At 40.6% G+C, this 27,956-nt stretch overlaps 1 protein-coding gene across 2 annotated transcripts in view; it reads left to right on the forward strand.

The window, feature by feature from the left end:
- The window catches only part of jade2 (jade family PHD finger 2), a 221,807-nt gene that overhangs the window by 36,453 nt on the left and 157,398 nt on the right, over positions 1 to 27,956 (forward strand). For both annotated transcript variants that reach the window (XM_085470801.1, XM_085470802.1), the window contains exon 3: positions 2,168 to 2,253. In XM_085470801.1, the coding sequence (XP_085326927.1) occupies positions 2,168 to 2,253 (86 nt within the window). The remainder of the gene's footprint in view (positions 1 to 2,167; positions 2,254 to 27,956) is intronic.

Here is a 27,956-nt window from a genome sequence, read left to right on the forward strand (position 1 = left end):
CAAACGCAGATTAAGTTGGCTTTGTGTTCTGATCCAGATGAATGAAGACTTGAAACACTCCCTTCTTTCCAGCTGTGAGTCAGAAAAGGAAGGTCAGAAAAGGCTAATTTGTCTGCCAGAAAAAAAAAATTTGATGTTTTCTCCTCTGGTCCTCAGCAGAAAACTTCACTGAGTAGCGAAAAAGATGTTTGCAGCTCTTCGGTAGGTTGTCTCCTTTGTGGCATCCAGGAGGGCAGATTTCAAAGATACATTTACGAATGTCATTCTCTCTGTTTTGAATAGATTAACACTTGTTAGAATGTTTTTATTGCAATAAATGCAATTAATTGCAAACAACTTTCTGTGCAGTCCTTTCAAGACATCTTTTGAATCCTTAATTGAAATCTACTGGTGAATTCTGCTACAGCAAGAATGGTTGTAGGAGTTTAAAAGGTTTTTAAAAAGTTAAAACCTTATTTGGGTGCAAAGATAAATGAAGAAAATCAGAGAGAGAGCAAAAGAGAGGAGGAAAGATGGAGGAACGTTAATAAATGGGCAAGTGCAGTAAAGAAGAAGTGAGTGCAACTATGAAGAGGACAAAGAGTGGATAGACGGTCCTAGTGACGTAACTGATGACATACATGGAGGTCTAGGTGAGAGGTTGGTGCTAGTACCGATTGTAAAGGACAAGAGTGATGTGCAGAGCTGTGACTGCAGTGGGATAAAGCTGATGAATCATAGCATGAAGATATGGGAAAGAGCTGTTGAAGGTAGGTTAAGGAGAGAGGTGATCAGTGAACAGTATGACTTCATGCTGAGAAAGAGAATTACAGATATGATGTTTGGTCAAAGAATGTTGATTGAGAAGATCAGAAGGAGCTGCACTGTTTTTGTGGATCTAGAAAAGGCATATGATGGAGTGCCAAGAGATACTGTGGTACTGCATGAGGAAGTCAGGAGTAGCAGAGAAGTATGTGAGGGTGGTCCAGGACATGTATGAGGACAGTGAGACAGTGTGCTGTTGGAATGATTAGGTGGGTATGGGATTACATCAGGGATTGGCTCTGAGCACTCTGTTGTTTCTAGTGGTGATGGACGGGTTAACACATCTCCATGGACTGTGATGTTTGCACATGACATTGTGATCTGTAGTGAGAGTAGAGAGCAGAATACACGTGTGAAAAAGAGGTAGACAGGTGTGTCAGTGAAGAAGGAGTAGATGCAGTGGATGAGGGTTGAGCTGGGGTAAACCATCCAAAGCAATGGACAGTGCACGAGAAAGATGAAGAAGAGAGTACAGGCAGCAGTGAGTTGGTGGATGTGAGAGTCAGGAGGGATTTGTGACAGAAGGAGGAAGAAGAGCAAGAGTGAAAGGGAGGGTTTACAAGATGGTAGTGAGACCTGCTATGATGTGTGGTTCAGAGACGGTGACACAAAAAGACAGGCGGTGGAGCCGAAGACCGTTAAAGTGAGCCGTCGAAAGAAGAAGACAGTGATTTTAGAGAAAGATTAGATAAGATTCAGTATTGATACATTTTGCACTAAAGGATAAAGAAACTTGATGAAATATCAAATGATGCAGTGGCTCGAAATATCACTGTGCTACACCTGTTGTATCCTGTTCGATGGTGACGATTATGGTTTTATTGATCATATTCATGGAGGAAGTACTTCTGTTGATTGACAATAACATTGAGAAGGTGTGATTGGGGCTTTCGAAGAAAACGTCTTTCTGTGCATCACACATTACAACAACCTGGGAATTATGATGGGTTGTGAGCTGGATGAGCTCACGCTCTCGTTTTGATGACATTTCACTGCTGATTATATAGATGCAAGTGGAAACTAAAGTCTGTTTAGATAATGCTTCAAGATAAACGCCCAAAAAGGTGCCCAAATGTGTTTCAAGAGTGTTTGCCAAGTGTGCTATTTTTTCATTCCTTTGAAAGGGACTTAAACTCCTCCATTATAACCAGTTCTGGTAATTTCAGGTTCTAAAATAGTATGGCAACTTTGTTTTTTGTTTGTTTTTTTCCCAAATTAACTTCGTTCGGCTCTGGAGTAGAGCACATGGTGAGATAAGGTGTTAAACTGAGAGCAGAGGAGAAGAGCAAAACTAGAAACTCTAAAAAGAATTCACATACTTACACTGACTGTGGTATCATTGCTGTCTTTGTTATTCCTGCAGGTCAAGTGACGTCGTGGTCCAGGTCATCCAAGAATACGGGCACCAGCAGCACATGGGTCCGCCACCAGCACAAGAAACCATCAGAGGTAAGTTAGTTTGGCAGCTGGGTTTAGTGACTCAGACCCATAGAGTACACCAGCATGTGTTTAATGAAACCCAGTCTCTGTTTGACCGTGACAAGCTCACAATTTTGCTCCACTTCAATGAAAGAAATTTGTTTTTGGTTTGCAAAATTGGCAGAAATGGTCACATTCAAACATTTTTGGTCAGCTTGTCCATGTTTTTGAACAGTAGAATGATATTCAAATACCCAGTCACATCCTTTGTTTGCTTGGTTGCATGTAATGTGGGCATTGTTGCTACCGTCTCATGTTTCAGAGCTAGTTGCCACTGCAGATCTGTAAGAGACCACAGAGTATTTGATAAAAACATATGTCAAAACATGCTTATTCCACTGTCCAAGCGTACACAATCAGTGGAAATCAAATAAATTCACACAAAAGGCATTTGAGAGTCAGTGAATCAGTGAAATGGTCGCTTCTGTCCAATGTAAATACAGCCATCTCCGTCACCGCAGCAAAATCAACCAGGCGCACTGATGGCATAAATTGGTTGGCTAAAATACCAGGTTGTAACATCCATATGGTCATGATGAATGAGCCACGGGCTCTCAAATGACCACCCTGAGCAAGAAACTGGCATAATCCAGTTGGAAAATGGTGCACTCTACCAGTTGTGGCAATGTGTTGCCTGCCACAATCACACATTGCTCCCACTCTCAGTGAAGTGGGCTCTGATCTGTTTAAGGAGAACTCGTCTCTTGCTTTTTGAAGAGTTTCACTTCAAAAATAAATCTGCCATTTGGAAGAAATTGCATTTACTCTTAAAAAATTAGCAGGGGGGGAATTTTTAAATAACGCAGAGGAGGTAGCTGCCTCTGACGGCAGATCTGGGCTTCTAAGGATGTTCAATGACAAAGTTCTTTAACAAAATGAATTCATATACTTTAAGTTAATTTGCTCCCACCTTATCTGTATCTCTGCATCGTGGCTCAAAAGAAATGTCAAAAACTAGCAAAAGTGAAGAAGCTCAAATATTCTGTTTTTCAGTGACTTTTAAAAGAAGAATGAATAAAGCAAAATGGCATGCATGCCCCGAACCACCCTGAAGTCATCAGCAGAGCATCTGTCAGGCCTGTGCATTTGATGCTTCCTCCCCCTCAGCTCCATCCAGTTAACCACAGGCTGTTGGAAGGTCCTGTCAGCAATCAGTCTCTCAGTAATTACTACTTTAGCTCTCTGCTCTGACCCGGGCCTCAGCTGAAGAGCCAGGGGCCATGTTCCCTTTCATAATGCTGCCTCCTCGCTCCGGGGCACGCTGCTCTTTCATAAAGGATGGTGTTTTGAAGTAATGTTTCTGCTTTTTCCGAAGCAGTGAGTGACAAGAAAGGTTGAACAAACAAAAAAAAAGTGGGTGGCAGCTGACAAAGGTTCAGTGCAAAGTTTTCAAAAAGAGTTGTGAGTGCATTTGAACTGGTGTCAAGACAGCTTAACTCATTTAATGTAAAAAATCTGGTGCTTTTTGCTCTCTTGGTGCTGATAGAAATATCACGGCTGTTTTTCCACTTTAGTTTGTTTGGGTCTTTGAGCCTTTCTGTTTCCACTTTGGCGTAGTGTCCATCGCATTGACAAGGTAATGTTACAATTTTGTGATATCATTTCGCAAACATGCGAAAGGAAGGGATTTGTGGGATTGGTTACTTACTGTAACCCTAGGTTCTATGATTACAGGTGCAAAAGCTGGTTGCTAGATCTCTGTTTGTTTTACTTAAACGGTGAATCTTTACATTATTTGTAACGTTTTGAGTTTACCTGTTAATATTGCAAACATTCAAAGTGATGTTGCTTTGCTAACTGACAATGTCCACCTACTGCAACCATCAGAAGGCTAGGTTCTTTAAGCTTTTGATTGTTAACCCTCTAGAAATATCCATAATTGAGTTTAGTGTAGATAAGTAGAGACCATTTAAATCAGCCATGCGATTTAAACAGTGAAGAAAATGGATGGATGGTTTCAATCAGGAATTGTATAATTCAACAACATTATTGCTGGTATAAAAGTGCTCACTTGTAAATCACTTATAACTCACTTATATCTGTTACAGTCATTTTTTTAAATTCTCTTCCGGAAAGGCTGGAGGACAACTTCAGATTCGTTATTTCACGTTTAAATCAAGAGGTTGATTATCAGTGTCTGACCTACTTTTTCAACTTTAGAGGACTTTGTTTGTATCTGATTGTTTTCTGACAGCCAATCCAAAAATCAGGATCTCTTTGCACGGTAATTTACCAGGTGTAAAAGTTGGATCTAATTCTCAAAGTCTCTTTAATTTTTGACCTAGTTTTTTTTTATTATAAGCAATTACCCTGCAAAATCAAGGGAAGACTGTTCTTCTGAAATTGCTCAGTGTCCTCTTCAGAATTCATACAAAGCTAATGAGGAGGCAGTGGGTTGCAATGAAAAATGGCATTGATGAATACGGAAAACCCACACATGACTCAAAAAACTCCTTGTGTAGTTATTCCTTCTAGCCTGTTAATTGGGCTCATGACTAAATGTTTCAAAGGGAAGTCATCCTTTGACAGCATTTTGAGGAGCTAACAAAGACACTGTCCTTAAGCCAGAATACAGGACTAACCCATCTTTGAGTACTAACTGGTTGCCTGTCAGCACTTCAACCAGAGGTGGCTGCAACTGCTGTCAGAGTGTGAATCGTCCTGAGGCGATAGCAACACCTTGCTGTGTGTTTTATAGTTCAAACGTCACATGCCTAAGAAAAAAGGCCTTCCTCCCTTGCTGATAATGCTAACATTAGTTCCTTGTTTTTACTTGATAGGCAGTTAACTACTCTCCAGGGTCAGGAGTGAGGTTTCCTTTGCTTGCCAAGTGTGGTGAGCACCAGCCTGGACACAAACCGAAAACAGACGCTCTGCAAAGCTGTAGACTCAGCAGCTTTTAAATGAGAGTTTGTAGTTTCCTTCTGGATTGTTGTTACGAGTGAGCATGACTATTTCACTTTTTTCACCTAGCTAATGACAAAGGATGAAAGGAAGTATGTAAGTGGTAGATAAATGTGGCTAATATAGACGAGCGAAACAACAAATGTCACATTTCCATGTGGTTTTTGTTCTCGAAATGGTTCACTGGGTGAAATAGACTTCTAGGCTATGATGCTTAAGTGTGCTCTATCAAAGATTTCTTCTAGTTTTTAACCTCCCTCCCCTTCATCCTTCCATGAAAAGCCTGGTTCTGTCAACTACTGTACATGGCGTGTTTTGTAGTTAGTCCAGTGGTTGGAACTACATGCTTTTTTTAAAAACATGTCAACAAAAACATTATTTTTAGGTAGTGAAGAATCCTCACGATTTGCATCCCCACTGGTGAGAAAATTGAACAGTAGCTCCAAATGTGGGTTTCTGGGTTTAAAAGTTTATGGGTTGATGCATACTCTTGGTCGGAGGGAGGTGTGGCAAATGTTAAACACTATGGACTTTGTAATGACAACGTAGTGCTTTTCTAAAAATGAGCCATCTTTATTTGCGCCTTTGCGAGTCGTACTCCAGCTTTGCCTTTTCTTAGAAGTGGTTTAGATGTTTTTTTCTCGGCGGAAGGAGGACACAGTCAAATGCTTCCTTTTTTTCCCTAGTTTTTTTTTTTTATCTTGTTTTAGATGAGGGTGGAGATGGAGAATTTCAATGGTTGCTAGATGCATAAACATAGAAAACATGAGATTGGCATTGTTGGGAATAGTTCAAGGCTGCAGGTGTGAAGAGATGAAAACTGTCTGCTACTGCTTACATGCAGCTTACACAGAAAAAGAAGCTTAGTTTACAAAAATCTTTTTTGAGGGAAAAATCAATCCATTCGTCATGGTCTCTATTGGGAGATGCGAGCAGACACAGCAAGGGTTTATGTTTATGATGTCTGTTGGTGTTTTTTCCTTTATGCATAGTGTATGCATAGGGAGAGCAAAGCTGCAGAATATTAAATATGCATAGTTAACATTAGAGAATAAAATGAATAGCAACTGGTCTCTGTGACCTTGATATTTTGATAACTTATTCTGTGAGTTGCACACAATTTAACGAGGATGATCTGTTATTGAGCAGATTGCTGCCTTTGAAATGAGGACTTTTGTACCGCATTTAATTAGGCATGTAAAATTCATCAAAAGTATATTTAATGCTGTAATACAAAAAAATAAAGCTATTTGGGACAGGAGTGACCCAGATGGTATTTTAGGGTTTAACAAATCTCAACAAACAAAATGAGGTTTATATTGTATAAACAGAACAGAAATAAGCTGTATACAGTCTGCAGCTGGGCATTTAGCAAAAGCTGTGACCTGCAATCAGTGATGCAGTTAATCAGCTATTTACAACTGGGAAGGGGAACAGTTAAATATTGTGTACCCACCAAAGGCATGAAGTTAAAAGCGATTAATTTAAAAAATTTTTTAATGCTATATCATGTGGGTAGTCTTGATTAAAACAAATAGAATACCTACACTCAGTCAAAGTACTGTAATCTGCTTATTAATCCAGATTAATGCATCTTAAGCCGTCATCATCATCAAAACAATATGGCAATATATAATATGTAGTCGCAAATTATGATTGCTTTATTTTCTGGGCCTACCAAAGCGGGATGGCATGATCAGAAGCACTAGTTTCACACCTTTCAACTTGTCACAGTATTTTCAATAACAAATATCCAGCAGCCCCGTGGAGGCGAGAAGGGTAAGATAAATGTTACCTGAGTAGGCTTTACAGGCAATTTACAGCAAGAAGGCTTTGAACTAGAAATGATAATATCAGCCACTTCTGGTGCAACATGGGAGGAAGGAAGTGGTATCAGCGGGGGGATTGCCGAAAAAGATGATGAGCAGGTGTGAAGCACTTTCGATAGCATTGTTGTTTAATTGTGTGTGTGTGTGTGTGTGTGTGTGTGTGTGTGTGTGTGTGTGTGTGTGTGTGGAGACAGAAGTCAGCTGTAGATGCTGTATATGGATTTTACATCAGCAGGGGTGGTATACAATATATCAGCACTTGTTCAGTGAAAGTAAACCAAAGTAAAATGAGATTAATATAGATTGTTTTATTGTTTAAGGTGTTTGATATGTAATACTTCCAAGATTTTAATTAATACTGCCTCGATTTTCCTTTTAGTGAGCATGATTTAATGTTAGTAACCTAAAGACAGCTTTATAGGATGAGAAGTTTATTTTGCTTATATGTAATTTATTCATTTTTTGAAATCATATATTGAGTGATGATATGATTACAAAGCAAAAATGAGTGGGTTTTGCAGTGGAAAGTGTTTGGGGTTTGACTAACATGTCTATTCATGTTAGTCATAGACTGTGTGTATGAAACATAGACATAACCACTTTGACATTACCCATTAGTCTGTGAAGCCATTTTTTATAGTCTCAAGTTAGCATTTTGACCACAGTCATGTTGCTGTGAGGTCTACATGTGTCTGTATTTGGAGGAGAATGTGGAGTGCTAAGTTATCGGCTAATGCTAATGCTAGCATGTTAGCAAGCTTTATCTATACGTTAGACACAGGCACATGCTAATTAGTGCTAAGTAATAGATAAATGGATAAGAGTTTTATTTACAAAAATGTAAGGGAAATTAGGACAGTTAACTGCACAGAAAACTTGTAGTATTAATTAGATAATTGCATTTCTACCACAAATACACTTGACATGGCAGCGATTGGAATTAGCGCAGACAGTGAATGGCTAACGGTGCTTTGACCAATACGCACCTTTAATTGTAAGCCTTAACAAAACAAAAATGCAAACATAGGTAAGTTGTTATCTATAAAAGGTAACAAAAAGGTAAAAAAAAATAAAGCATTGTCCGTACAGTTAATATGAAGTGGAAATTTGGTAGCAGCGAATTGTATGGGATTCTACAGATAGATGAGCGTTTTCATTGTCACCATCTTGCGCTTTTGAAAAATGAGAGATGTGATGAAATGTGAAACTGCACACACACTAGCTAAAATGTGTAATATTCCCTATAGACAATAGGTGGCCTCAGTTTTTGGTATTTTTGCATGAGCTTTAATTTTTTAGTCTGCTTGGTTTCTTAAATTTTTAATATCTGATTTCCCCCCCCTTTTCTAGTGAAAAACTTAAAAACTTAAAGTTTACCTTTGTCAGTTTGATGTAGTCCTTTTAATGTCTTCAAAGTGTTTTGATGTTATAGTTTTTGGCTCTTTGTTATTTATAGTTATCACGGCTACAGGTGTCTTTCTCATCTATAGCATTGATAAGAAAGTAGGAGCTGTTTCCGGTGTCCTTTTAATTTGCAGTAAAATAACAGAGAGATACTCCTTACTTACTAAATCCACATCCAAGCCCTGTCTGAGTAGAACAGCTGGGTCCACCTTTTCCAATATTTAGGTCATGCTCGTTGGCTTTAGCATTAACATTAGGAGTACCACAGCTACCTGTTCTGTCCGCTGAAGAACTTCAGATGCTGGATTTAATAATCTTCATACTGTTATCTGTTTGAGAGCAGAAGCTGTAATGCTTGATGAAATTAATACAATAAGATTTTTTACAGTGAACTGTAGATCCATTTTTCCTGAGGTGGAGGTATATGATCATCTGCCCATTTATAAGTAAGACTGTGCAAAAACTCATTTTTAAACAGAGGAGGAATCTGTTTTGTTTACATTACATTTACATTTTTTTTAAAATTGTGAAATAAGCTATTTGTTCCATCCTTTAATCTAATGCACTATGTTATAGTGTGCTTTTCACACATATCAAGCCTTATACTTTAATACTTGTTAAAGTCATGTTCCAGTAGAAGAGAATAAAAGGGAAATTGAAATCTGTCCTCGGGGTATTGACAGACTGTGTGAACCAAAGCATTTTTAACAGCTTGTGTGTCAAGATTAGGGTTATTGTTCCAAGGCAGATGTTATAGATGGATCCCTGTCAAGAGTCGTGATTGTGACATATTGTTATTTAGATCAGCCTTACTGCTGGCTCAGATGCTCTGCAATCTTGTATATGTGAACAATAAGGCAAGTAAACAATCACAGGTAACGATACAAACTAACTAATGTGTACTGTATGTATACATGTTAGTGTATTTTTACGTGTGTGTGTCCTCTAAGCTAACAGCTGCTGAAGCTCATTAGGGTCTGGTGGAAACAGCTGTGAAACTCCATGGCAACCAGATGCAAACAGCTCGAAGTTGATGTTACAGTTTGTCTCTTTCTCTCTCTCTCTCACACACACACACACACACACACACACACACACACACACACACACACACACACACACGTGCCAAGCCTAGTGAATGGATGAGCAGGCTGGATGGATGGCGGAGAGTTTTGCATGTCGACACATACCAGCCGGGAGATGAGTGCAAATAAACGAATGCGGACACGCTCACACATTCACACGCCGCGAGCCAACATAGCGCCGAACCATCGTATTAAACTGTCAGCATTGCTCCCCCCTCGCTCACCTGCCAGGTGTTGAAAAGTTAAATAGAAACACATTGTTTGCACTTATTGGTAAGAGAAAAGAAAACGTGTCCGATTAGCAACAGGACTAGTTCTCCAGGGTTCTTGTAGGACATTTGAAGCTCTTCTTTGGATGTTGGCTGCCTTCTGTTCTGCTCTCAAGATGATCCCACATTGCTCTGGAGTGTGGGGAGAAGTTTTTCTATCTAGTTATGTTTTTACTGCATTGGCAATATGTTTGGTATCATTGTCATGGTGAAAATTGAAGCTGTTTCTAATTTAAGTTAATCGCTCCATCAGACCTGTTACCACTGTTGTTAAGGCAGGTTCTTGTATAATTCAGCATACCTCCGCCTTTTCTCCCTGTTTCCTAATAGCCACCCTCCCACTGAGACCATTTCTTCAGTGAACATCAACTGAAGGACCAGATTTTTTTCCCCCCCATTTCTTAATCAGGTACACGGTCCAGACTGAAAATGACTGAAATGCACCTTGAAAGACCTTCAGCAAGCCTGCAAACATTTTTACTCAAGATCACTTTAAAAACAAAAAAATACCAAAAAGTCAGGCCCATCAGAAGGAAAACATAAAGAAATGAGGGGTGGCTCGGTAGTTTTGCACAGTACAGTGCTCAGTTCAAAATGAGTTGTCCTGAGGTGTAGACAGTACTAGGTGTAGCCTGCGCCGACCTCAGTGAGGGCTGAAAAACTGTTATTTTGGACGTTGCTTTTGTAGATATTTTCACTTGTTGTGCTTCCATCTCAGAGCTCTAAAGTTTGTTGTTGACACATAAACTTAGCAGCGTTGGCCAGAGAACTTCTTTGGGGAAATATAAACAATAATCAGCGGGTGTGTATTTTGTCTGGTGCGGAAAGTTAATATTTGTGCACTCATGTGCATTTGTTTTATTTCTAGTTAGCCATCAGCAGTCGGTGTGTGTCTGCGCTTGCCTTTCATGGCCCATATTTGTACTTTCGGTCATGTCTGATGGTTTCATGGCAGAACATCAAAGGGCTGGACACTAACTGCACCTGATGGGGTGGAAAAGTCTACAGAGAGAGAGAGGGAGAGAGATGAGTTTGGAAAGAAAGTACTGAATGGGAGGCATAAATTTATGTAGAGCTTTCCTGGTCTAGTCTGAGCACTCAAACCGCATTAAGCATTTACACATTTGCACATTTGCACACTTGCACACTTGCACACCCAGTTGTGGCTTAGGACCTGCTTTACCTCCCAAGTCACAGCTGTCCGCTTCTTCTTTCAGATTCCTTCTGATAACTGATGGTTTTATTGTCAGTTGCTAAACGTCAGGTTTTGCTTCCAGTCGCTCAGAAACAGTGAAAATGCCTTCCTGGAAAGCTCGCGCTGCGCTGACATTCAACAGTGAAACCGAGAAAATTAAAACTTGACAAACTCAGCAGGCGGTCCATCCACAACACACCATCCGTCTCTCACTTTTCTCAACTAGCAGAAAATCTCTCATTAAATGCAAAATGATCATGCTCATTTTCTGCCTCCTATGCATTGTGTGAACCAGAAGCAGATAAAGCAGACTGAAGGACAAAATGGTATGAAAGTTGAAAATAAGGAGATTCCTGCATCTCGTTGAACGCCTCATATCGACGACACAAGGCAAACGTGTCTGTCAGCGGATCTCTCCTGCTTTAAAAATAGATCTAGCATCAGAGTGGGCGTTAATATGAAGCCACTTGAGAAGTTGATGTACTGTTCTAGGACCCTGCGGGCCCACTCGTCGCATTTACTTTGGCCGGCACACAACACCAGATGGGTGGACTTTAATGCATCAGATGTTAAAAGGAGAACTCAAAGCCAATGGCAGAGACTGAGACAGGAGAGGCGTGAAAATGAAGCTTACCAAGCGAGTGCTGAAATAAGAAAGGCTTACAGTGAGCACAAAAAGGTGATCCAAACCAGCAAACAGAACCAAGGGGGCAAGAAGGGGTGTCAAAAAAGATGGCTTGGATTGGTTAACAGGACAGGCAGAGATGGGACCGGGATGGCAAGAGTTCAGTGACAAGCTGGCATCGGTGACTGTGTGAGTTGGGACCAGACTCAGTGGGAAAGTTTTAGCGGATCTGGTGGATAATGGCAGGTCTTCAAAGTTGTAGTGTAGGGGAAGCGAGGAGCGGCGCTGAGGGAGCTGATGTAGCCGCCATGACAGAGGGAAATTGTTCTTTGGGTCAAATACCACCCCTGATGTGCTATTTTAAAAAATGGGGGGAAAAAGCTTGACTTTTTATGTCTTTTTAAAAAATATTTGTTTTAGAAAGCTGCATTTAAGGTAAATCTCCTGGAGCTCTTGGCGAGCAGACACAGATTGGCTTTCATTTGATCCACTGTGTTGTTCCCTGTTAGTAAATTTTGCTTCTAAAAAGCACAACAACCGACTCAAGTTGCAGTCGATGCAGACATGCAAAGCAGCATTAATCATGCAGTTGTTTGGTTGTTTCAGCCACACATCTCCTCCAAAACTAGGTCACATCTCTCTCCCCAGCCTTTGCTTGCCATTTCACCAGATCGCCTGCCGTAGCTGCCGTACCAAGAATGATGTTTTACATTGGACTCTGCAGGGGTAATTGGCTTATCACTTCTGCCTCTTAAGTCGCCTTCACTCTTTCTTGTCAGTGACCCAGTTTTTTAAAAAACTTTATTTACTGGAGGAAGTGTTTCGATGCCTGTTCGCCCTCTTTCTTTTGCTCTCTCTAAAAAATCTTGCTTCATATTCATGACTGTACACATGTTCACACCTGGGAGCTGCAGAGTACAAGCACAGCCTCCACTGATCTGATCCACTGGAGTGGGTTTGGGGGCTGCATGCCTTGGTTTAGTCAGTTATTGTGCGGAAATCTCTGTTTTTAAACAGGAAGTTAGTTTTTTGGATTTTTTTAAAATTATAACTTAAAAAAACTTAGCAGATATTACATTTATTATAACAATTCTGCTCTAATTTGTTCACTTATTTTTTTCTGTCATATTTAGGCATCCAAGCTGCCCCAATACAATTCACAGTGCTGTCCAAAAATGTTGAGCCACCATTAGGGGCTCAGAGATTTTGACTATATCGCTCTACCGCGATAGCGCATGTTGATGATGTCATCAAGCTGCGCCTGTTTTGATCAAAAGCATCGCAGCGGCTACAACCATTATCATCTGCAAATTATGCCGACAGTCATAGCAAAGAGATGAAGCACTTTTGAAATATGGGGAAATCCAAAAACTGCGCTTCCTCCACTTCCGTAACATTGATTCATTAATGTTGAATTCCCTCGCAGCTGTTCTATTCCCATGTTGTTGCAGTATATTAATAACTAAGCTCGTATTGTGGATGAATAATCTTAGTTGTTCTCCTGACTGAAGTTTGGCCTGTGTATAGCATCCAGCTATGCGATTGCATTTGTCCCTGACCACCAGAATCCCTCACGTTAACTTTTATCGAGTGGAAAAAAAGTTGGCATTCATCCTCCAGCTTCACTGTGCTAATGTTATGCTAACATAGCTGTGTCGCTAGCAATCACGTAGCACAACATTATATACCATGTAGTCCAACTTCAGTAACCCTGCAAACGTCACTGCTGTTTAGTTTTCTGTCTTCATTTATGTTGGAAGTGGTAGCAGAGCTGTACTTTTTAATTAGTTTCAAAAATCTCTCAGTCAGAACATGGTATGTCATGTTTAGGTGGAAACTAGCGAGCTAACTTCCTGTTAACTTCTAACTCTGGATGTTAAACTTAACTGTTACACCTGGTAAAGCAGCAACGCTGATGATTTTATTAAAGATGAAAGAATTTAGACCGTTTTTAACTCTCAGTGTTCGTTTGACTTTGGGATCTGAAGCGGACGGAGTTTTGGACCCAGATTACTCCGCGAAGCTCCTCACTACGGCAGCCGTAATGCTCTGACAATCCATCAAGCAGTGGAGCTTACCAAAGTTGTACTAAAACACTTTTTAACAGATTTCTGCACGCCAAAATCGATTCGAGGTCATTAAGCACAACCAGAATTCATACATAAGGCGATTTTTGAGAAAATTAAAGGATTTTAAGTGTGCTTTATAGTGTGGAAAATACGTTATACAGAAGAAAAGAATATATCGTGATATATATCATTACCGCACGTGCTTCAAATTATACCACGATGTGGATTTTATCGCCCAGCCCAAGCCACCATTTAAATCTTGCTCCCAAGAAGCCAAACTAGTCTTTTAAAATGGTCTTGAGCAATAGTTTTCCAGACTTTCTGAAGGACTGCTTTTTCACTTATTTTCAGTCCCGACCTCATATCTGACCATTTTCAGAGAAGTCTTTTTATCTTAAGTCACTTAATTCCAATCTTTTACTAATTCAAGCACAAAGAATACTTCAAGGAAAACCAGTGCTGTGTCTATACATAGTAGACAACTTGGCAAGAACCAAAAAACAGTTTCAAATTGTATCTTTATGCGCTTTATGCTAGCAGTCTGTCACAAAAACAGAACATTTGTGTCCATTTCTTTATTTGAATGTGTGAAAATTGCTAAAGGGAAGACAGTTTGACAAGGATAAAATGATACTTTTGTACCAACAGTTAGTTGGCAGTTAGTTGCAACAGGACTAATTTTTTGTTTAAATTGTTGTCATTATTTATTGAGGTGTGAGTGTCTACAGCCATCTGTAAAACATGGTGCAGGCTCTGTCATGTGGCTGCACTTCAGTCAGCAGTGTTGGAGGTCTCGATAGAAAAACACACAATGGAACACCGTCAGTCGTGGACTGGCCTCCCCAGAGCCCGGACCTCAGCGTTGAAGCAGTTTGGGAGAGAACAGAACAAAAAGCAGCCAGCCAGCGTCCAACGAAGAGCTTTGAATGTCCTTTAAGAAGCCTGGACAGCTATTCGTGTCTAAGTCAGTGGTCCCCAACCTTTTTTGCGCCACGGACCGGTTTATGTCCAACAATATTTTCACGGACCGGCCTTTAAGGTGTCGCGGATAAATACAACAAAATAAACCAGTAACAGTACCAAAAATAGAAGATTTATTCATAACACACAGGAGAAGACCCAGGGATACTGAGATAACGATACAAACAATAAAAAAATAACAATAAAAACCCTGAAAACCATAAATTTCACATCAGGCCTCAACTCTCACGACCCAGTACCAAACGACTTACATGGCCCGGGGGTTGGGGACCACTGGTCTAAGACATACCAGGTCTAATCACTGCTGACATTCAGGCTTGTTAGAATTGTAAAAACATTTTGTACCTTATTTACTGTATTTCCATGTATGTTTTTGTGTATTTCAATAATATAAAGAATAAGAGGTGGCTCAAGACTTTTCCACAACACTGAAAAGCTGTTTAGTAGCTCCTTTGAAGCACTTTAGAGGTTAAATGCCTTGCCCAAGGACATTTGGGGAGAAGAGCTTATCGCTGATAAGACTCTCATTCAAGCAGTTCCTGGCTCCAAATCCAACTTACTTAACCTCTACCACACTGCCTCCTCATTCCTGAATATCAATATTAGAATTTAAATTTGTGGACAAGCTACACATATGTTAATTTTTTTGTGATGATTCTTCTATCTCTGACTCGTTTCTTTGAATACGTGATTGTGGACATGAATGGAGGGCAGAATTTTAGCTCGCTTGAGGCCAAAAATCACATCTGTTCAGACGGAGGAGCACAGTAAGTCAGTCAAAGCCTTATTGAAGCGGGAACAAAGCTTAATTGCATGACCTTTGAGTGAAGCCTTGGCAATCAGCCTGCCCTTGGCGTGGAGGGGAGCGCCGTCGCTCCACGCATCATTCAGGCCAGGGGCTTGTGATGAGGAGCTGGCGCTCAGAGAAATCTCAAAAGGACTTGTTCACTGTCTTGTCTCACGCTAATGAGGGGCATAAATTGTAGACTGAGTGTCTTTTCAGAGTTCAGCACTACGGAGCTAGGCTAATAGCTACGGATGTGACATTTCAGATCTAAGAAGGGAGAGGGGACTATAGAAAGAGCAGGAGGAAATCCTTTTCACATTCCTATCATGTCCTTTATGTGTCTTTTGAAAAGTGTCAAGCCGGTAAAGGCTGTTGATGCGAGTGATTTATGTTAGTGAGAAATGTTTCTGCATAATAGCGGCGACTCCCTTCCCTGTTGCTTTTTACGCCTTTTTCCTCCTTGCCATCCATCCTGAGTTGAAGCAGTGTGTAGCGAGCGCACTGAAAGGTTTCTTCAGGCCTGTGCTCTCTGTGCCCTGCATGGTGCCTGCTCTGTAGCGCTCACACAAAGAACAAGCTGCCATCCGAACCGTGTCTGATGCCATATACTGAGAAGAAGTGAAAAAAATATGTTTTGAACGGCACCTCAGGACTCAGTAGTAAAAAATCACAGGTGGGATATCAAAGAGTTTGTGTGTATATATATATATATATATATATTAGGGGTGCAACGATACACAAAATTCACGGTTCGGTTCGGTTCGATAGTTTGGTGTCACGGTTCGATATTTTTTCGATACAAAAAAAATTTTCATGCCTTTTTAATTTGGCATTTATTAAAATTATAAATATATATTTTAACTCAAAAGTACAGTTTTTAAATTTAACCCTAACCCTTGTGCGCGTTTTTTATTTTGACAGCGAATGCGCACCTGCGGACCACTTATGTGCAGCCCTGGTTATTTAGCTCGTCATATTGCAGCCACAGAAATTATTTTGTCCATGAAACCATAAAGCTGCACTTTCTTTTTGCCTTATAGTCTGATTTGTCATAACTTCTCCGTTTTGTGGTAAGCTTTTCTTTGGCTGTCACTTCTTCACCCTGACCTGTCTTATTTGGCTCAGCAGAACTGAAATATATATCTGTCTGTGAAGGTTCTCAGTCATCCAGGTCATCGTAGTCAAATATAAATCCTGCTGCTTTTACACACGCACTCACATAAGCTCAGCGATTCTCTGCGCGATCAACCTCTCACATGTTTAAGCTGCGGGAGATTTCACTTGTCATGTTTGCATAGTAAGCTAACAATTAATAAGACGATGTCAGAGGAATTGGTGCACAAATTATCATCACTCACAGATCAGTGCTGTCGCTCTCTATACACAGTTCACGCGATTGCAAAGTGAAAGCAAAAAAACAAGCGCAAATTCAAACGCGACTTCAATATGTCACATATTGACAGTGGCTCACCGATGCCAATGACATAATAACCCAGCTACATTTCTGAAAGAATGCAAAAGCATTGACATATATTTTTCCTTCCTACAATAGCCCGACGGGCAGGGCAGAGATAGATTTTGGTACCCCGACTGAAAAAAATCGCTAGCCCCGGGACGTCGGGCTAGCGATATTGCGAGCCCTGTATCTGATTGAGGAATCACTCATCTTTGGAAAAGAGAGTTTATTACAGAGAAATGTCTCTTTCCAAAATAAAAGCTATACTATCCGCTTCTTCTGGGCTATATTCTCAGCAGCATATTAAACAGCTGTCTAAATGACTCGGCTAAAGTTAGTAGCATGCTTGTTGTTTTTGTCTTTGCACTAGGATGATGTCGGCGTAAATGTGCAGTCATATTCGTTGTGTTCCCACTAGTGCTTTCAGGTTAATCTCGTTGAAATGACCTTAACGCCACAACACGGCAAATCTCCGTTAACGAGCTACCGCCGATCGCCCCGTGCATGGGGCTAGACGGCCAACACGTTAACGAGCTAACTGCGCTAACACACTAGCTCCCACCCATGTAATTGAGCATTGCGTGGCACATCCAACATACTGTTTTACTTTAGTCCATGACTCGCTTACCTTCAGGGTCATACATCACATGAAAACCAAAATAATTCCAAACGCCAGATCTGAATGAGGGTGGGGGAGGTCCATGTTGCAAGGAGAGCTTAACTTCTGTCTCGCTAGCTTGCCCTGCGCTCTTCCTTCTGACGATGCTGTCTGTTTGAGCGCTCAGTGAATCTGCGTTCGGACTACTCCGCCTAGGCTGCACTGTCGACCCTAGGCAGAGTAGTCGAACGCAGATTCACTGAGCGCTCAACACAGACAGCATCGTCAGAAGGAAAGTTGATCAAATAAATTACAAATTTTGTATTGTTTGATACATATGCGTACCGAACCGAAAGCACTGTATCGAACGGTTCAATATCGATACGAATATCGTTGCACCCCTAATATATATATATATATATATATATATATATATATATATGTATATAGACCCAACTGACCGAGTGCTCAGTGAATACCTCAGGCAGCAGAAACCCAAGAAAGAGGAGGGAGACGAGGAACCATCATGGAAGGACAGGCCCCTGCACGGTATGTACCACCGGCAGATAGAGGAGGTGGCTGATATCCAGAAATCCTACCAGTGGCTGGACAAAGCTGGACTGAAAGACAGCACAGAGGCACTAATCATGGCAGCACAAGAACAAGCCGAGTATAACCTGGAAGTCCCGAGGTCAAAATGGGAGATGCCCCCAAGGGTGGTGGAGAATGACCGAGCTAAGATCCTGTGGGACTTCCAGATACAGACGGACAAAATGGTGGTGGCTAACCAACCGGACATAGTGGTGGTAGACAAACAGAAGAAGACGGCCGTAGTGATCGATGTAGCGGTTCCGAATGACAGCAATATCAGGAAGAAGGAACACGAGAAGCTGGAGAAATACCAAGGGCTCAGAGAAGAGCTCGAGAGGATGTGGAGGGTGAAGGTAACGGTGGTCCCCGTGGTAATCGGAGCACTAGGTGCGGTGACTCCCAAGCTAGGCGAGTGGCTCCAGCAGATCCCAGGAACAACATCGGAGATCTCTGTCCAGAAGAGCGCAGTCCTGGGAACAGCTAAGATACTTACTGTGCAGGACCCTCAAGCTCCCAGGCCTCTGGTAGAGGACCCGAGCTTGAAGGATAAACCGCCCGCAGGGGCGTGCTGGGTGTTTTTTATATATATATATGTATATATATATATATCCATTTGTGACTTGAAAAGGTGCTGTAGATATATTTTTCATGTAGCCTCTGCATACTCTTTATTTTTGACGTAACACTTCTTGTTTTATATTCTGATCACTTAAGCAACGTGATGCACACAATAACATTATAAAATTGTAGAGATTAAACATTCACCTGCTGCCTGAAATACTAACTGTACTGAAAAATGTTTAGATTAATCAATAATAGATATTATGAGCAGCAAATATAGATGCTTAAAAGTCTAAAGTAGTCTTCTAATCCAGCCATGATGATACTTCTGTGTAGTTTATTGGCTGATTTGGGATTGTTTTTCACTCCATATCGCCTGCTTGATAGCCTGTCTCACTACTTAATCTCTTTAATTGTTGATTTGTTTTTCCTCCAACCTTTTTGTCCACTGTTAGTTTGCTTCTTGTTGCACGTGGAAAACCAGAAAACCTAAAATTGACAAATCGAAGATGCAAAGTGAAAGCCTATTTGAAGAGGAACATCAGGAAAAGATGCACTTTGGTTCTTTTCTTTTGTTTGTCCCCTGGTTCTTTCACTTTTATTCTCTGGCTGTCCTGTAGAGGTGTCAGGTGTAGAGGTGTAATGTAGCACAACGTGGATGTGAAAGCAGAGTTAGGTTCACATCACAGTGTAGTAACAAAATACCAGTCAATACCTGCAAATCTGTGGTTTCTGCAGCCCTTTGAATATGCTCCATATTAACGTAAGACAAAGAGCAAAGAAATGTGTTTGGTCAGTTGTTTCTTTGTTGCAACAATCCTTCTTGCCAATAAATCTTACACTGTTGGAAAGCATGTTTACTTCCCGTTAAATAGTGCCACATTTGTAAGGAAAAGGCATTTGTGGGTTGAGTAGCAGAGATGAGTTGGGTTGCATCCATGAAAAACTTGCTAAATCATCTCTGACATCCCCCATTTGGTGCTTTATTGTTTGTTTTGTAGCCTGTTGGTTGGTCTTCGTGCTCACTGTCCCTTGTATGTGTTTGCTTTAAGGCAAGCTTTTGTTCTTTTTTGTGTTATTTTTCATGTTTCACATGCACCCTAATAATATTTGGTGGATGGTAAAAATCTTACCTCCTCCCAAATCCCCTAATACTTCGAAAATATTCAAAAGTAGAATGGGAGGCAGAGTCTTCAGCTTTCAGGCCCCTCTTCTCTGGAACCAGCTTCCAGTTTGAATCCGGGAGAGTATCTCTACTTTTAAGACTACGCTTCAAACTTTCCTTTTTGATAAAGCATATAATTAAGGTTGGATCAGGTGAACCCTCCCTTAGAAACGCTGCAATAGGTCAAGGGCTCTGGGGGATTCCCATGATGCATTGAGTCCTTCTTCACTCACTATGTGTTTATACAGTTCTCTTCATTTAATTATTAGTTCTTATTATCTCTGGCTGTCTTCCACAGCGTATCTTTGTCCTGTTTCCGTCCCCACATCCCAACCAGTCGTGGCAGACGGCTGCCGCTCCCTGAGCCTGTTTCTGCTGGAGGTTTCTTCCTGGTGAAAGGAAGTTTTTCCTTCTCACCGTCGCCAAAGTGACTGCTCATATGTGGTCATATGATTTTTGGGGGTTTTCTCTGTTTTCTTTGTATTATTATTATAGGGTCTTTACCTTATAATATAAAAACACAGTATGGCAACTGTTGTTGTGATTTGGCACTGCATAAATAAACTTGAATATCTCTGATTTCTGGAATTTCACTGGTTGGCTGATGACATTAGTATCTGAATCTAAGCATCTTAACTTCTCATAGTAGGGAAACTACACGTGTGTTTAATTATAACTCTGTTCCACTAGGAGAAGTCCTGTTTTCTGCGCTCTGGTTTACTGTCATGGATTACTGGGAGTCTTAATGGAACACAGTTGTAAATTATTGCCACCTGTTCTCTCCCTGCTGTTGAAGTTCAAATTTATTCCATCCATCCATTTCTTCAGCTTCTTATCCAACAACTACCCGACAACCCCAGAATTGGGGTACATGTACTTCACAGTGATGTGCGGTATTCTTTGGCAAGAGTTTGAGCCTTCTTTCAGTGCACGGGATACAGATTCTGCAACAAGGTGATCTCTTATAAACGGCCTGGCTTTTCCCTGGGGTCTTCTCCTGGTTTGACATGCAAGTTATCAAGTAAATATCTTCAGAGGTGGGACCAAGTCATTGTTTTGCAAGTCTCAAGTAAGTCTCAAGTCTTTATCCTCAAGTCTCAAGTCAAGTCTCAAGTAATGTCAGGCAAGTCAGAGTCGAGTCTCAAGTCACTGGTGTAAAAGTCCGAGTCAAGTCACAAGTCTGAAACTTTGAATTTCAAGTCCTTTCGAGTCTTTAAAAAAAAAGAAAAAAAAGAAAAAAGAATGTTGCAGTTATGCTAAATGTAAATATTAGACCATGTAATTTTAAAATCTGTGTTTTTCTCAACACATGACAAAATAGTGAACTTAGAAAATATACACAAATTGTGAAATTGCACCTCTTTAAAATGCAGCTCAATTAAACCTAGCTCCAAGAATAATTTTCACCGACAGTTCTGAGATAAGCTGCATGTTATTCTTGGATGCGGTTGTAGGACCGGCTTTAAAATCGCATGACAAAAATATCATACACATTAAAAAAAACTGTATCACCAACGTAGCCTGGACAACATTTGCTAGTTAGATGAAGTCAGCTATCTCATCTTAGCATATTTATATGCATATTTATAATCATACGCTTCTTGGAGTGAGTGCATACACTCATGAAGTTTAGTAACTTCAGGTCACTGCAACAAGCCCAGGTACAGTTTACCGACGGATGGGTACAGGACCTTGAAATGCACCGTGTAGAAAGTAAAGACCATCGTACGTATCATAAATTTACCAGTCTCACAAATTGTCGTCATAAATACAGATTCGTTAACCGTTTATTAATAGGACCTTTGAGCTCAACGGTAATTAATTAGTAGTGGAAATAATTTCTGATAGCATCACAGAAATGTAGCAGTGACAATAATACTGTATGCTGTAATCGTACTGGGCAATTAGTGATACAAAACAACTGTTTTATCCTGTGAATAAAAGTATATGTTTTTGTCAATGTACCATAATAACAGAAGCGAAACGCAATATTGTGTCAGGACAATTCACTATTTATGCACAATAAACAAAGGAGCATAGCGCGACAATTTCTGTTCAGCGCCAGACTTGCTTGTAACCTATATCACTAATTATGTTATGAAAATGACGTATTAACTACTAAAAAACACTGACCTTCGTGTAAATGCTTGGAGCAGACTAACCTGTGAGCTGGAGTGTTCTGGGACGTTATATTTGGTCTTTGAATGGCTGCAATCCAGGCCATCCGTCGCGTCTTTGTTACTTCGGAAACATGGCTCGAACAATTTCTCTTCAACGACTAATCCGATAACAACCGATCTCTTTACCCGTCGGCTTCCCGTGGCTGTCATGCGTCATTGCAGTTAATAATACAACAGCTTGACATTTTTGTGTTTCTTTTTATCGCTGTGTGACTGATTTTAATTGAAAGCCTGCGTGCGCTAGTACCACTTGCCACGAGTTCCCAGAATCCTTTGCGGTTCTACCCGTGAATGACGTCACATTTTCAATCTCTATATAATATGCATGTTAAATTTTATATTTGGGGTAAAATATCAAGTCTTTTCAAGTAAACCGGTTCAAGTCCAATTCAAGTCCCAAGTCATTGGTGTAAAAGTCCAAGTCAAGTCACAAGTCTTAGAACATTTTTTCAAGTCAAGTCTAAAGTCATAAAATTAATGACTCGAGTCTGACTCGAGTCCAAGTCATGTGACTCGAGTCCACACCTCTGAATATCTCTGTGTCTTTGTTACAAGTACTAGTACTGGTTCTGTTATGGGGCCTCTACTTGGTTTAACGTGCCTCATTCAGGAGGCATCTATAACCCATCTGCAACCCAACTCCAACCCACTCGTCTTCTTTTGGTTTGGACGAGCAGCAGCTCTACTTTGAGCTGCTTCCAAATAACTGAGCTCCAGTGGAGCCCAGACACTCCACTTCCTGTCGCTCGTGGCCACAGGTGAGGGCAAGGACATAGATTGGCCAGAAAATCGACCACTTTGCCTGTGGGATTAGTGCTCTCTTTACCACTGCAGACCAGTACATCGTTCCTCATCATTGCAGACCCCCAATGTGTGCTTCTCCACTTGAGGATGCAATTCATCCCCAACACAGAGCAGGAAATACAAACTTTTCTAGCTGAGAACTGACTGAGAGCCCAGAGTTGGAGGTGTTAAATGTCATCCCTGCCACTTCACACTCTAGCCGCCCCGTTGCAAGCTGGAGGTCACATCGTCTTAAAGATATAGGCTCTAATTTGCTGAATTCAATACACATTGCTGGCACTGAGATGCAGTCCTATCTTGATGCATCCTAGAGACTGTGTTTGAGTGTGTGGATCAGCCTGAAATCACTGAGTCACTCCACTAATGCACTGATCTCTTTCTCTGTCACACACACACACACACACACACGCACACATGCACACGCTCTCTCCTCTCCTTCGTTCTGCTACTCTCTCATCAACCCCTTTCTCTCCTTCTCTGTCGTTTTCTCACTCTTAATCACCCACTCAGCACACACACGCATGCACACACTTCTTGAGTCCTGTGGACTTTCCAGGCAGCCAATCATTAGAGCCCTCGCTGTGATGTGGCTGCTAAAATTATCCTTCTCTCTCTGTTAGTCGACATCTGCTGTGACGCACTGTGGAGAACCAGGTAGCCATGATGCCCAGAGGAGAAAAACAACTTTTTTTCCCTTTTCTTTATTTGAAAAGAAACTCTTATTTTATTCTCTTGTCTTCAGTTCTATGTAGATGTGCACCTTCTCACTCCAGAGAGTGACATGGCACAAATTTGAGCTGTACGGTCTGATAAAGTCAAGACTTTCACGGTTATCATTTTTTTAGTGTTGCACTTTAAAGATGGTCTTTGCACACTCGTGTTACAACCAGCCGCACATAGAGACCATCATGGCGGAGGACGGAGAGCAAGTTGTTTTGGTGAAAACGATCTTATAGTTGCCTGACTGCCTTAATATTTTATATTTAAATGAGGTGTTATTGGTCTTCTAATAACAGGTTTTGATTCCAGGAGTTCAAATAACCTCAAAAATGAAACAGTATTGCTTCTTTACTAAACCAAAAAACCCCCAAACTCCTTTTCAGAGTTTCTCGTGTGCAAATTTGCAAATTCTTTCTTCTAAATTTCCCACTGTTTTCACATAAAGCTCAAATCTTTCTTAGATTTGCCACCTTTTTTCATACATTTGCATTTTTTCTCATATCTGTTCAGTTTTTTTCTTATAAATTTATGACTTCAAAGTTTTGCAGATTTTTGTCTCCTAATTTTGAAAGTTTTTCACATAAATCAATTTTCCCCCAATAAATTTGCATTTTTCTTCTCAATTTGCCATTTTTCCTCATAAATTTATTAATTTAATCCAAAAAGTTGCATTTTTTGTACTTCTCTCCACTCTCATCCCCCTATTATCATCAGTATTATTATATTTTTCTTTTATTAAGTCATAATTTAGTGATTTATTATTTAATTCAGTGGCTTTATCACACAGTCACACATTTGATTGACTTGTTCTCAAGGAGAAAAGATAAGAATGGATGAGTGCAAACTTGGTGAGTGCTTTAAGTCTCTTGGCTTCAACAGCGAGCGTACTTCAACAACACGTGGCCATGGTTTACTCTTGACCCAGCAATGCTCTTTTTAAAATTCTAGATTCAGTTTGGAATCACTTTGGAGACATTAAATGATATTGTTGCTGTTGTTGTAGCAGCTGCTTCAGAGAGTCTAATCAGGTATCGATAAAAACACCAGTTTCTTCCTGTTAAAAGGGCGTTTTTCCTTCCCAGTGTCACCAAGAGCTTCCTCAAAGCAGTTGATTGCTGGGATTGTTTCTGTATTACATTTACCTTACAATCTAGATCACTTTAATCTTCACTGTCTTTGTAACAAGCGCATACTCGCACAGGGAAAGAGTGATCCATCGCCTCCTCTGTACTCTGTGCTGTTATCATCAGGCAGATAGGTTCACCAATGAAAATCCAATCATTTTAGGAACTTTTTTGTACCTATTTCAGCCAGAATTTTTAAACTGTGGCCTAAAATGAGCAGAGCTAGCAGGTGCTGTGCTGCACAATCGCAGACTGGCTCGTCTATTAAGACAAAAACTTACTTTGTTGTTAATGCCTGCTTGCATTGTGTTTTTATTGAAGGGTCTAGCATTGGAGAATTCTCACTTTGGTGTGTGCGTCATCCAAAGCGTCATCTGAGCCTGTGATAATACACAAATACTTAGTTTAAATGCCCTTTCTTAGAATAAACAGTCTCATCCGTATTCACAGGCTTATCACTATTAGATAAATCCATCTGTATTTTCACTGTAAGAAGGCCATGCCAGACTTGAGCAGTCTAATAATAACATGAGGGATGAAGGGCATACCATCCTCTTTCTCTATCTGTCAGTGCTCTCATCCCTTTCAAAGTCACACATGAACAAGGATGATTGTTTTTCAAGATAACCAGCGAGTCAAATGATGCTGTGTTATGTCAGCTGGCCTTTAAAAGCACTTAAAGCACTTTGTCGTTGTGCTTCAAGGAAACTGGCTCCGCAGAAACATAATAACGAGGTGTACTGTGTGTGTGTGTGTGTCACTGCAGTGCCTAAATGCATTTTTCTATGACCCATATGCTCGCCTGTGTTTACTCCTGGGTTTCCTCATCTGCGAGGGGGTGTGTTCAGCTATGTTCGGCTGCTGCGAATTGGTGTGTGTTGGTCCTTTATTTACAGGAGTTTTGGTGTTAACCAGAAAATTTTTTGTGTGTATCCCTATCTGCCTCTCCGAGCGCACGTTTCCTGGAGTGAAATGTCCGCTTTCAACGGCCACACTATGTGGTTTCTGTTCTGTTGCGCTCAGAAGGAAGCAGGCAGCGTTAATCTATCACTTCTCCGCAGATGGTCAGAGATTTAAGCCCGGCCGCGAAATGAGACTGACAGGTAGACTTACGACACATAGACGAGCTGAATCAGAGCTGCCTTAAGCTCATAGTTGACACTGTTCCTGAAAAACACATTTCTTTTTAAAAAATTAGTATTATCCCCAGTTTCATTATCAAATAATCTGGTTAACGATTTCTCTCAATCTTTCCCAACTCAAGATAATCTCATCAAATAGCCAAACACTGGAAAAAAGAAGTTGTAAATTCTCATCGAAGCGTAAAGTAAGGTTTGGATTACTTTCTTTTTTAGCTTAAAACCTGACTTAATCATTTGATTATTGATTCGGTAGTTGTTACCGCTCGAGGTAGTGGTGGCTCACATAAGTTTGGTTCTATTCGCAGCAGCTGAAGCAACAAGTGTAGTAGCAGCGCTCACGGTGATCGTCATATTTTGGACTGGAGAGTAGAATTAGACGCATCAACCGTAATAGTCTTGGCTAAAGTGGAACGAGGTAATGGTGATAATAGCTGTAAACGCAGCATCATAGTGTTAGCAGCAGCTGTCATAAACCTTTTCTGTTCTGAACATGAGTATAATACACTATTACAGCTTCAGGTGACTAAAGTGGCACGGTCACTTGCATGTTAAAACATGCCCGTGACAGTGATTGAGAAAGGCACATTTTTTTTCTGTACTGCACAAGGCTTGTTGTAATTGTTGTAGTAACAGGCAGTGGCAGCTTTGCCTTGTGAAGGATAGTCCGACTTTAGGACATTTAGCTCTTTCCAAACTTATTACTAAAAGCATGATCTCGCTCTTTGGGTGCTGCAGAGAGAGAGCAAGACCTCTCTTATGATTCACGACAAGCAAAAGTGCTTTATAGGCTAATAATGTTAGAAAAGGTGAGCTACCAATGTTGCTGTTTACATGTCACTGTTGCTAAGGGTGCTTCGTAAACAGTCGCTTCACAAAAGCCTGTAAAATAATGTATGCATAATGTGACGCGATGCAAATGAAAAATGTTAAATGTCAGTATGGTTTAGTCTCTATTAATATAGCAGTTACAGTGTTGGTAGCGGTGTGGCTCGATAAACAGGAATTCTTTAATAGGGAAAAAATTCTGAGGCTGTCAGACTTTTTACCGTCGTGCACACACACACACACACACACACACACACACACACACACACACACACACACACACACACACACACACACACACTTCACATCCCCTGGTAATGTCATCAGTTCAGACCTAGATTGGACTTAATGAGACCCCTGCATGCTAACAGCCCATAACTCATCACAGCACACTGACCTACTGACTGATTGGACAGAGGAATGTGTGTGAGTGTGTGTGTGTGTGTTACTACTCACCTCACAGTAATGCTGAACTTGAGGTTTTGTGGAGCCTTAACCGAGCAGCTGAATCTAATCAGTTTTATGGAGAGACCATCGATCATGCCGCACTGTCTGATTAGATTGTGATGCAAACTTAACCGATAATAGAAGAGTTTAAATCAACAGTTTTGCTTTAAATTATCGTTATTGTGCAAACAGTATTAGCGCAATGCAATGGCTTTTATTGTTTTAAATTTAAAAGTTTAAATGTTCTGCCTTTTAACATGTGCAGAATATGGGAGTAAATGAAGGCTGATTGTGTAAACAAAAAGAAAGAGGCTTTAAAAACAGACAGTGGTGCAAAGGGGTAACTGTGGAAACCTTGCAGAAGAGAAATCTTGTTATTCAAGATGGAGACAGCGTGTGTTGTAACAGATTGGTGGTATTACCTTCAACCAGTCACGGCACATGGCTGCTCCTCCCTGAGCCTGGTTCTGTTGGAGGTTTCTTCCTGTTAAAAGAGCGTTTTTCCTTCCCACTGTCACCAAGTGCATCCTGAAAGCTGTTTGTTTCTGTATTACCTTTACCTTACAATATAAAACCCCTCGATGCAACTTGTCATTGTCGTGATAGCACTAAATAAATTCAATTCAATTGAAAAAATTCAATTGCTGAAACAATTTTTCGCAACGTTTTCTTCTTTTTGCTTGACGTCTGTTTGCTGAAGCCAAAAATGTTCAAATAACGGATACGGCATTTCTATTTGGCACAAGCTGCTCAACTTACGAAGTTTGAGTTTTCCTCCGTGACGTTGCCATGTTGCAGATTCACAAGTCTACACACATTTTGTGTGTTTTCAAAGACACAGTTCATACCAGGGGAGTATTACTGGAACATGAAAACAAAACAAAAAAAAGGAGATAAATGACATGGGCAATT

The sequence above is a fragment of the Copadichromis virginalis genome, linkage group LG10 (genome assembly GCF_057382275.1).
Source record: "Copadichromis virginalis isolate Kocher_CV1m ecotype Utaka linkage group LG10, C_Virginalis_male_GT1.1, whole genome shotgun sequence".
NCBI lineage: Eukaryota > Metazoa > Chordata > Actinopteri > Cichliformes > Cichlidae > Copadichromis > Copadichromis virginalis.